The sequence below is a fragment of the Chanos chanos genome, chromosome 1 (genome assembly GCF_902362185.1).
Source record: "Chanos chanos chromosome 1, fChaCha1.1, whole genome shotgun sequence".
NCBI classification, from domain to species: Eukaryota; Metazoa; Chordata; class Actinopteri; order Gonorynchiformes; family Chanidae; genus Chanos; species Chanos chanos.
Window position 1 is genome coordinate 4,641,806 of NC_044495.1, and position 12,433 is coordinate 4,654,238.

Sequence of the window (12,433 nt, forward strand, 5' to 3'; positions counted from 1 at the left end):
GGATAACCAAGGCAGCTAGCAAATGTCAACATATAAGCTCTTTAGATAAACTATTTACGGAGGCCGGGAATAGATTGGTCCATTAGTTGTCTACTTGTTACATGTAGGTTCGCTGTCACTTATGTCTTGTGTTAATGTCATTTACACACGGTATCTAAGTCATGTTGGTTTTGGTTAGACTTCTACCTTGTCATTAGCAGTGTATTGCTTGTAATGCGGGCGATCGGCTCTTGTTTTCCTGCGGTATAGAACTGACCTTTGTTAGGTGTATAGCGTTAGCTTTTAGAGTAATATGGCCTGACGCGATCAGATAGATATTTTCTACTATAATCACTTTGGAAGAACCGGTCGTAATGGTTTGAATTTTTGTTCAGGTCACAACAGAAGCATGATTGACGACTTCGAAAAGCGCGAAGCCCGGTCCAGCGGGGACCTCTGGACGGAAATCTGCTCGAGTCTCCCTGAGCCTCAAGCAGGAGACCAGAATGACGATCAATTCACAGACTCCTTCCAGCCCCCTTCACCGCAGAGCACCCAAACAAACGGAACCCCCGTGACATCTTCTTTCAACCCGTGGGAACCAATGGAAGACTCAGAAGTTTACATTGCTAGTTTGGGTAAGTTGGATTACACATACTGTAGCGTTTCTTTTACTGATCTACTCGTTTACGTTCTTGTGTGGACATCATTTTCTAATCTAAATCATCACTTGCAGAAAATCGCTTGAGGAGAATAAAAGGACAATCAAAAGAGGTAACTTCCAGGGAGATGCTTCGTTCTCTCTCCCAGGCCAAAAAAGAATGCTGGGATAGGATGCTTCACGACGCTCAGACGTCTGAGTTGTTCCAGGGAGGGGAAGTTGACCAGAGGTAAAAATGGTGTTTGACCACTTCTGTTAGTAATGGAACACTCACCGTAGCATCTGCAAATCTGCAGTGGTTCATTTCTCTTCCACTGTCAGAGAAATTCGCTTTACAGTGCCTATTTACAGTTTTTGCCTTCTTGTAAATAACTGTAGTAGTAATACAGTTTTTACCCTCTTGTGAATAACTGTCATTTTTCAAACATAATAATACAGTGGTGTGAAATAGACCTACTAAGCCCTGTCCCTCAAGCACAGATGTTCTACTGATGTTTCTTGTGGCAAAAATGGCCTAAATCCCACCAGGTGAAGCTGGGCACAGGTTGAAAGTTCAGTGCGATTCTGGCCAATAGGCATTTTTATGAAGCTACGATATGATAAACATACTCAGCAAACTGCACTAACAATATAACCTTATTAACTCTCTTAAAACTTTAAAAGTCAAACTAAGGCAGCTATGTTCAGCACGGCTCAACAGGAGAAGCTCCTAGATACATCAGTCTTAGAGGAGCATTGGCTATTATGGGTATTCCAAAGACTCGCATTTCGTTTTTGATCCAACATCTGAGACATTTTGCAACATTGTAATATTTTGCAATTGTGATAAATCATAGCTTACAGGTGAAATGTAACTATTTCTGGTCTCACATGTACGGCGAAATGATGCCCTCCGTAAACACTGTAAAGTTGGAATAACTTGCTGATCAGCTGCTGTGCATGCGTTGGTAGTAGTAACAGTGCTCAGGTGAGAGCCAGGACATTCTAGTCTGTACTCACTCAACGTCACGTCAAAACTGATAAAAGGAGAAGGGGAAACATAATACAAATGGTTTGAGTTTCAGATTCTTAATCCTGAATGTTTAACACTCACCTAAGGTGCTTATGTGTGTAGTGATTTTATGGAAAAATGTACGGAGATGATCTAAGATGTCCTTATTTTATTCCTGCCATGAACAGGCCTTCTTTAGGCATGTTTAGGAAAACGTACAGTCAAATATGATAAAGTGTATAAATCTGACTTTATCCAAGGGCAGTCTTCACTCTCATGCTGTGCTGATTTTACAGATGTTGACTTAGCCGTGTTCACAATCATCTGTTTTTGAACAGAAATGATCATCTTCCGGTCAGTTGCTCTCATGCGTGAGATATCAAAGTGTACCGTTGTGATTTAGTGTTCACTTTTTTTTTTTTTTTTTTTTTTTATTGTCTTTGTCTGGACCAGTGTGGGACAATATAAAGACCCTCAGAGTTCATTTAACGCTGGTGCAGTTGCTACTGCTGTTTCTCAGGTAGAAATCAGTCTGCATTTTAAGTTTGAATGCAGACGGCGATGTCGTTTCATGTTCAGTGGTCGTGCTGAATACTCCTGCATAGACTGCATTCGGTCTCATGGGTTTTCTAACACAGCGTTTCCTCGAAAGCCAGCATTTTTGTCCTACCTGACTGCACATTGCTCATCCTTTCCAGATCTGTCATGCCTGACATAACATGACTTCTAATCTTCAAATGCTTTATTATATTGTAAAAGTTGGACAAAATTTGCTGTTGTATGGGTCCCAGGGATATAATTTGGGAAGCATTTGGAATACACCAAAGATCTGCGATGTGTCTACACGGCGTTATCTATGTATAATATTTGTAAGAGGATTAAAGCATTAGTATAAAAAAATGACACAGTAATCCCGCTGTTCTTGGTTGTGCAGCGCTCTGGAGCACCTGAGGCGTTGGATCGCTCCTGAACGAGTGGCCATCAGCGCGGAGGAGCTGGAGCACCTCCTCCTCCCCTCACAGAACCAGGACAGGCCCGCCGCGGAGCGGCCGTCCAGCGGGACCGGGGGAGAGGGGGAGAACCAGGAAGCGGACGAGAGCCACGGGCCAGAGAAATAGTGTCAGAGACACCTTGTTCCCACAGAGACTGATCGCTCTGCAGCGTATCATACACGAGTATCTCTCCGTTTTCTGTCCTTAACCATCCACTTTGACAGTGCAGTATTGGTCCAGCCCTGAACCAACACACCGGACTCCTCTTTTCAAGTAACCGTCAAGGCTTCGGGCTAATTGAATCTGCTTTGTTCAGGCTTAACTTGTCTAGTGCAGTGTCTGCTGTTTAATCGACCATGGGGAAAAGAGTTGGTATTCCCTCAGTATTCGTTGTAGGGCAGGCTAGTAGATGTGGTAGCCTGTTTTTCTCCCCTGAAAAATCTTCGTATGTCTCCTATCTGAGCAGTAAGTTTCAAAATGATGAAACCGACACAGAGGGCTTAATGTTCTGTGCTTATGTCATATCTGTGCTTCATATCTCCCTGTGAAGATTAGATCACTATTTTTGTGTGTTTGTTTTGATTGTACTGTTCATCTGCGAAAGGCCATGATTAATTTGTAGAAAATGCTAATGATGTATATAAATAAATATGCATACGGTTAATGTTTCAGGCCGAAGAGCCTGTCATTGAAAAAATCAGAACGCAAATATCATGAATTTGTATAGTAACATTCCAGAACAAACCTCCGAACTGTGGTGACGTTTAGAACCAACGACTGGCTGCCTGACTTACAAGATCGATTTTAGTTTTAGACTGCTCTAAAAGCTGACAAAGTGACATTACTGTTTTCTTCCATATTTTATTATCTTATTTCTCTCATAAATCTGGGGGAGTTGTTAAAAATCATTTTTTAAAAGCCCAATTTTGAAGTAGTCCCAGTTTACTGTTCAAATTACCAGTAGTTACTGTCATGTTGACTTTATTTTGAGATCCAGCCATTGATAAATGGTGACGAAAAGAACATCTGTGAGCTGCATTCACTGCATTCACTTATTTTTATGGCAATAATTTGTTATTATGTATTAAATGTGTACAAGAGACTGGATTAAATGATACCGACCAGAATACGAAATCGTTATTCTCGTGATCACTTGTGTGTTGAATACCAGTGAACTTGGTCACCAGTAGAGGGCAGCATTGTTGAATAATGTGCTGGGCATTAGCCAACCTGATTAACACTAATTGGTGTACAGTACAGTGAACAGTATTTGTTAATGAGTGATTGTATTCTATGCAAAATGTACGGTCTTACATATTCGATGTTTTATGGTTATGTGACTAATGCAGTGAGCAAATCTTACATAGGCTAAACATCTCATATGTTCTGTTCACTTTACCATTTGGTGGCATTTGAGTCCACCCGTTGGTTCTCGTGGCTCAAATCCGTAGCTCTTTACATTGGCCATTTAAGTGACTGCAGTCACTGTACCCCACCCCCTAGTTTTCTTACAGCAGAGCAGCAGGTCCGCTCAGCTGAAAGTCGCGTAGTAGTGCACTTTTAAAGTCAAAGTGCTTATTTCCGTTCCGTGGCCATGCCGCTATCTTTGGTAAAGCGACAGAAAGGGTTCGGGAGGGTTTATCACTCACAAATTAAAGTATGAATGCAAGAGCCACCAGTGCACGAAATCTACAGGAATGATTTCAACTGAAATACTATTATAAGTTTTATTTTGTGCGGTAAAAGTAGTTTAATGCAACTCACCGCATTACTGTTTTTAATTCATGATTTACTGAGATAAGATAACAAATTGTTTCTCCGTTTTTCACTAATCGGTCATGAATCACCAGCTAGAGTTCTTGCATAGGCTGCAGTACTGTAACCGTCGGGAAATCGTGTACATTGAATTACGTCCATGTGTTTATTGTCATTCTGTGCGTGATAGTTGTCATACAACAGTGCGCGGAAAACGTGCGTGGATGCGTGAGCCCGGTAACTACAGTAGTTCTCGTAAGCCCGGTACTTGCCTCACTCAAGTTACACTGGTGCACTACGCTACATTCAAAGTAAGACTGTCAGCCTTCGTCGTCGCCACGCGCACTGACGTAGAGGTGAGTCTGAAGCATCTTCTTCTGGTCCCTGCTAAGAAGAGCTTTGATTGGAGTTGTCATCCGGCGTGATGAGCGCACACGGGGTCTGACATCTCTTTTAAGTATTTCCCCCGTCTTTCCGCTTCAGAGAGCTCGTCTACATTCAAAAGAAAGCATCTTTTTTTTGTTGTTCAGACTTACTGACCCCTCTAACTTGGTCTCGTGAAGAACAGACATCGACAATGGACAACTAAAAGAAAGAATATGTTTATGAATATTCCTTGAACTTTTTACAGGATAATTCTTACACCTCCAATCTTCATCTATAGTGCACCGTTAGATCGTCTTTCTGTGGGTGCGCTGCAGGTACATCGCGGAGAATGTAATTTAATCTACATGACACAGGTAATTAAATGCAATAACTGTTTTAACTTGCTTGTTATAGTGTAGCCTATTAAAAGTGAATTCGAGAACGTTATTTTTTTTTTTCCTTGTGCAGTTCTTATTGTCTTGTTCCTCATGACTTATCCGGTTATGGGCAAATAGTAGTCGTTTTGGGACAGGGTGCATATTAAATACATATTTTAAAAGTGGGAAGACATAGACAGCCATCAAAACCGTGACTGTTACTGGTCTGTTAAAATGTGAAACCAGTTTAAGCACAATGCACTTTAATCTTTAGCATAGTAAGAAGAGAAAAAAAAAACTAAAAGGCACACTTTATCACAAATACATAAATACTGAACCTCTTTTACGTGTTTGTTAATAGGTCTCTTGTGGAATTATGCTTGGGCGTGTCCTGTTGCCCATGGATTACATGTACCTACATGTCCACCAATGTTTAGTGATTAGGGATAATCAATATACTGATAAACAATTTATCACAAGTTATATTTTCATTAATATTAACATATCCATTGTAGCTTACAGATGCATAATTTGGTCTTTGGAGTCCATAGTACTGACTAACAAGTTCATTATGAAAACAAACTTTAAAGACGTCGGTAAACTGGCTATGTAACTATAGAAATGAAACGGACAGCAATGTTTCCTGTCAACATTGCCATTTGTTTGCGTAGACAAAGCTTTACCTGTTCAGCGCACGGGGAAAAATACTATGTGGTGTTTTAAAAAACTGGCCAAAGTAACCCCTTTCCCTGCGGGAGTTTAGTCTAAAAATTGCCTTAAACGTGTGCTCGAGCAGCCGGAATGAACGAACACTTCACTCAGATCTCATCTCTCGTTACTCTGCCTGTTCACAGCCTGACTGCCTGTGCCAGCTACCACAGGTAGCACAGCAGGGTGTCAAGATGGAAAATATTGTCGTTGCGAAAACACTGTCATCCTTGATAAAGGCAAGCAACCTCTCGATAAAGCTAGATCTTGATAAAGATAACCTCCATATGCGATCAAACCATCGATTTACTCAGATACATTTTTTATATTTTAAATGAAAGGAATCAACCAAGCTTATACACTTCCCTTATTTATAGCCATGTTAAATGTATAAAAACCTAACATTGGCTGGCGTAACTTGTTTCGGTATTTCATAAAGAGACGAAAAAAAGGCGCCGCTCCTTCTCTCTGTAATATTGTCCTGAAGTTCGTGATCACATTGGGAGGAATCGTAGACCATTTGTCTCTAGAGAAATTTCTCTCTCCAATTCTCTCTTGAGACCAGAATCTCTCTAGACTTTCAATATCTTTTAGCCTACGGTTACAGACTGCCGTCTTCAAACCGTGTGTTTGTGATAAAGAAACAAATTCCATAGTCTGGGAAGATCAGTATCCATATCCTTGCCAATAGTTCCTTGGTTTATAGATGAGGTCTAACTATAGATGTGGTGTGGTGGTGACTCAAGAATGCTGCGACGTTCTACAGCTCTGCAGATGTGACTCTGTGGAGGTTTCTTTCATACAGAAATTTCCCATGGCTTTTTCACATAAAACACATTGCTTATTACCCCCAATGTTTTACACCCCCCCCCCCCCCCCCCCCCCCACACTCACACACTTTATTTTACAGCAGGGTACATATACACTCTACTAGTCATCAAGGAGCGTTTCATTTTTTGAAGTAAGGGGGTAGAGATTGGTGTTTGAAGTCTTTAATCAGGCAGTGGTCTACGGGATCTCTCCGGCATCATTCCCAGATTGAGCAGAACTGGAACTGCATTGATCCATCCGGAAGGACCATGTTAATTCACCACCGTGATTTTAAACGAACTCCTTCATGATTAAATATACATGTGCACTGTAATCTGACCTATTCTACCCTCACAAACCCTGAATATCAATAGCCACTTAATCTGAGGCTGGGTTACACCCCCCCCCCCCCCCACTCCTTTTTTTTCATTGAATGAGATGAGCATGCTTTGGTCCAGCAATATTATATTTTTTTGGATTGTTCTAAGTACCCTCTACCACAGTGTTAGCTGCTGTCTGTATCTGGTGAATGGTGAGGTTTATTTTTATTAGCATAATACTGTATGCGTATGAATACATTAGACGTATTATGAGCTCAGAATGGAGCTCTTTGTATTGTTAGGATTGCAAGGGGAGGTAAACTGGGTTCAAGCAGACACATAGTCAAGTATGAGTGATTAAACATGGATCTGACAACGTGGTAGATCTGACCCACGAATGTGATAAACACCTTTTTTTGGCATAGGATACGACATAACCATTGTTCTTTTTTGCCGCAAACATGATAATTTTTGGTGTAATTTTCCTCCCTCGGTTTATATAAACATCAGTGGGCTCCACCGAGGAGTCGTTAAAGGAAAAAAAAAAACCACAAAAAAACATGGGGCTAAAAATGAGTCAGGCAAATGAAGACATTAACAGGTTTTTCTTCATTCAGGGCCATTCAAGAGCCCACTGTTTTCTTGTCGGTGCATTTTCAAACCTGACTGTGAGTAATTTGTACTGGAAAATGGCCTGCAGACCACACTGGTCTTTTTCTTCCCTTTCAGTCGGCAGAGCAGCAGACTCTTTCACGACAACTATCAACCTGTCTACAGCGTAAACCTGAAAACATTAACATAGCTCCAAAAAAAACAACAACCCTGAGACTCTATTTTGTGATCAAAAATAACTTTGTTAACATTATACAACTTTTTGCATTTTGAGTTCTTTTCTTCTTTTTTTTCCCTCTGTGTACTCAGAATGATCCCATTCCAACATTTTACACCCCCCCCCCCCCAACCCCCCCAACGCCTGCTCCTTCAATCCATTTCACACACCAGTGAATCGTGATCTCAGTGAGGTTAAAAGGATTCAGACGATGTTCAAGAGATTTACATATTTAAAAGTAATCCGCCAATTCATCTGATCCACCTCTCAAGATGAAAGAGATTATAAGGCTCTATTCATCTTCTTATTAAAGATTGTTAATCCCTTTTTTTCTGCACTTATAGTCAGAGATTTTGACCAATTTCCTTCTTCTAAGTGTGATTTAATCGCAGACAAGCAATTGAGCAATTTTTAAATCAGTTAAAGCAATCACAGAAGACCCTGCAGGAATATTTGATTCTGTCTGGAGATAGACTGATCTGTCTGGACCTGTTGCATTCATGTCTGTTATGCATCACCACGTTATCTTAATATGATTTCTGTTGGGTTCAATCAAACGCCAAAAAATAAAAGTATACACAAAGATTCACTCTCAATAGCGTTAAAGAAACTTAAAAAAACTCAAGAGTTAGTGCATGTTGCTCATATATGATGTATTTATCTCTCCAAGGTGACAGTTGTCCACTGGAATACAATGGTTAACATGGAGTGCTTCCTGAACGAAACCTGGAACTACAGCTCTGTCTTCATCGGCTCAACACCTTCGTCTCCTGCCTCCTCCTCCTCGTTCGGCGGACTGGACCTCCTTTTGGAGCTGAAGCCACTCTTCATCCCCCTCTACGCCATTCTGGTTTTCGTGGCCTGTTCCGGGAACATCCTCCTCCTCTTCCTCATCGGGCTGAACAAGAAGCTCCACAGCACCACCAACTTCCTGATCGGGAATCTGGCCCTGGTCGACCTGGTGATGTGCGTGTTCTGCGTCCCCCTCACGGCGTCTTACGCGTTCGACGAGCGTGGCTGGGTGTTCGGCCACTTCATGTGTCACTTCGTCACTCTGATGCAGGCTGCCGCTGTCTTCGCCGCCGTGCTCTCGCTCACGGCCATCGCCGTGGACCGCTACATCGTGGTGGCGTACCCCATCCGCCAGCGGGGCGGCCGGCACTTCTGCGGGGCGCTGGTGGTCATGATATGGCTCTGCGCTTTGGCGATGTCCACTCCGACGGCCTTGCACACGGTTTACCTCGACCTGAGAGCCACGGGCCACCAGATGGCCATCTGCGAGGAGTTCTGGAGCGGAAAGGAGCGGGGCCGGCTGGTCTACTCCTGCTTCGTCCTCCTCCTCTCTTACTTCATACCTCTCGCCGCCGTCTCCGTCTCTTACTGCGCCATCTCCTGCCACCTGCGCCACAGGGCTCTCCCCGGGCTTGTGGCGTCCACTCCGTCCAACCGGCAGAAGTGGGGCCGGAAGAGGCGGAAGACCTTCCGCCTCCTGCTGATCTCCGTCCTGTGCTTCGCCTTCTCCTGGCTCCCCTTGCAGGTGGTGAACCTCATCCGAGACCTGGACACCGACTTCTCCATCCTGAGCAAGAACCACGTCAGTCTGATCCAGGTCTCGTGTCACCTGTTGGCCATGAGCTCCACCTGCTACAACCCCTTTATCTACGCCTCGCTTCACGAGAAGTTTCTGGCCTACCTCTGTCGCCACTTGCTCCCCAGAAAACGAAACCACCAGGCTCGCAGCAGCTTCACCGCCTCCAACCGCCTGCCCCGCCCGCAAACCTCCACCACCCTGAGTGACATCATCCCCATGGCCATAAGCAAGATCCCCCAAGACGGACTCTCAGCGCTCCAGTGAGTTCTGTTTGGACCCAGGTTGGTCTCAGAGCCCAAATGAATGGAAATGAATGGAAAGTGGAAATGAATGAATACACTGTGGCGAAAGTGGAACCTCTCAAAATGAACACAGGTAACAAAAAAAAAAAAAAAAGGGGGTTGGATTTACCTTCATCTGATCAGAATGAGGGCTTAAGCGACGTGCTTTATTCTTCAGCGCACAAAGACTCTGCGATGACTGAACCGTGTTGACTGAGACTGAATCTCTGGCTGTGGTAAAAAAAAAAAAAAAAGGAGGTCCGCTAATAGACTAAGAATCACATTGTAATTTGTTGTAAATGATTGTAAACAGCTTGTTGAACAGCCGCTAACCTCAGAATGATGTTATGGTTCAGTGGTCTTACATTCAGCTAGTTGCTCATTACCTCCACAATAGAAAGCATGGAAAATTACCACATGCACACACCACACACACACACACACACACACACACACACACACACACACACACACACACACACACACACATATCCTCAGCCTTCAACAAATTATAATTATTATAAATAGTATCCAGACTGTAATTTTTGTCTTTCTGATTTAAATATATAAATAAATGATCAGGACTGTGGTCTCTGTTACCGAGCCTATTGAAATCAGTAAGTGCTGTAAAAATTGAAACAGAAGAGGACTGTCAAAGGAACGGATGAATACTGATGACATCATATTTGAATTCAAATCTGTTTCCGCCTATGAAGGAAACGAAACCACACGCTGCTCGTTAAGCTTTCCTGTGATCTGTGCTCGTCGTGTGAAATGCAGTGTCGGTTTGGAGGTGGTTAATGTCACCTGCACTGCATGAAGTTCATTCTCTTTTTTCATTTTTTTTTTTTTTTTCTTTCTTTGACATTCCATCGAGGCTGTGTCACTGCTTTAGAACCCTGGAAGCTTCACTGGAAGAATCTGAATGAACGGCACTCTTTGAAGTCTGCAGCAGCTCCTGTGTGGCGTTTTCTGCGGTAGCTTTCATGTTACCGGGAGCTGAGAAACAGTCTCAGCATGAGGTGTTGCTGGCTAGGCTGTCTATTGTCCTGGAAAATGTACTGTACTGGCTCTTTGTGGATCGCATCTCTTCAGCACTGTTAATACCTACTGTACTTTTTGACTTGTGTGTTCTTAGCTCAGTCTCTTCAACTTAAGTGTTGTGGGTGCGTTATCATACTGAGATTAATATAGCACAAATAAAAATTTCTGTTCTCTGAATTCCATCTGCTCATTGTCAAGGTGAATATTTCTGAAGAAGGCTTTAAAGTGCCGGCTCTTAAAACGCGTTCCATTCTCTTCACCCCAGAAGGAAAACGACGTTGTGAAACTTCACTCTTCCCTCTGAGGTTTCTGGCAGCAGATCAAGAGATATTACGTACTGTATATTCAGTGATATGATTAGCATTGAAACTCACCAATTTGCATTTAGAACTGCAGTCTGGATTCATATACATCATAACTGGCAGCAGGCAAAGGAAAAAAAAAAGTCAGAGAAATATATGCTGCACCTTAAAGTTGAATCTTGAACATTATATATATATATATATATATATATATATACACACACACACACATATATATATACACACACACACACACACACACACACACACACATATATATATATATATATATATATATATTTTTTTTTTTGTAAGGGATGCTCCAGTTCAGAAGTCTGTGTTGAATCTGTAAGGAGTTATGTAAGGTATACAAAGCAATCAGGCAGGTGTGCCTTCAGATGTTTGCAGAATTACTTTAAAAAGGCCTCGACATTCAAGGATCTCAATTATGTGCATTTAGCTAAAAGGCCTGGAAAGAAACATTTAGCACAGGCTGCTGAATGTGTTATTGTCTGAACGCTGTGAAACAAAACTCAAGAATGAAAAAACGTTTATGTAGCTGGCATCTCTTGTCTATCTCTGAGTTTTCTTTCCTCTCTCTATTTTAAACTGGAGTTTTCAGGTTTGCCTTACGATCCTGTGGGAGTCCTTCTTCAGACACACACACAAAAAAAGCATTAGCGATCTGAATGGTCAGGACCAGTCATGGCTTCAGCAGGTCTTTACCTCATTATCTGAGGACTTTGAGAACATACACAGAGGACAAACACTTAGGGAAGGGAGCGAGCCAATCGGTGAAGGCCTTGAGTTTAGCTTGAAGGGACAGAAGTCCTTATAAACCGATTATTGTTTTGCATCGGTCTGAGTGTTCAGTATCGTGTCAGCTTCTCTTAACCCTGACGTTACACCGATGCTCTAACATAGAGAAGACCGGTTGTCTGGGACAACCTGTCTGTTCTGAACCCTGTGCTTTTTTTTTTTTTTTTACGAGCATTTAGGGTAATTACTTGATGCGAACTTGATTTGACAGAGCAAAGTCACAGAGCAAGATTTGAGGGTTAAAGGTTTGCCTCTGTCATTTTCAAAAAAAAAAGAGGTTTGCGGCTTCAGACCATCAGGAAAAGGTCAGTTTAATGCTAATCAAACTATGTCTTGTCTCTAATTTGAGATTTTTATCATGTAAAAGAGAAGGATTGTGATGGAGACACCAGTCTCAAGGGTGTCATTCAGAAGGATTCACATTCAACATTCTGTGTTTATCTGGAATTGATTGTTCTTTTTCTTCCCTGCAAAAATACCTGTACATTATATTTCCCATGTGACTTAGAAAATACGCGACATACATGCTGCGGGGCTTTTCATATTCATAGAGGAAATTAAAACTTCTATCTAAAGAGCCCAGGTGTCCTTCACTATCAAGAGTTTAT

The 12,433-nt window shown here is 42.2% G+C and overlaps 2 protein-coding genes across 2 annotated transcripts; both read left to right on the top strand.

Annotated features, from left to right (window-relative positions):
* On the top strand, positions 1-3,682 carry ccdc32 (coiled-coil domain containing 32). The gene is made up of 4 exons (XM_030782010.1): positions 1-103; positions 375-617; positions 716-869; positions 2,566-3,682. Exons 2-4 carry the CDS (start codon positions 389-391, stop codon positions 2,747-2,749), a joined length of 567 nt encoding a protein of 188 aa, XP_030637870.1. The 5' UTR covers positions 1-103; positions 375-388; the 3' UTR covers positions 2,750-3,682.
* Positions 3,683-8,491: 4,809 nt separating this feature from the next.
* On the top strand, positions 8,492-9,643 carry prlh2r (prolactin releasing hormone 2 receptor). The gene has a single exon (XM_030785691.1). It carries the CDS (start codon positions 8,492-8,494, stop codon positions 9,641-9,643), a length of 1,152 nt encoding a protein of 383 aa, XP_030641551.1.
* The last annotated feature ends 2,790 nt before the right edge of the window (positions 9,644-12,433 follow it).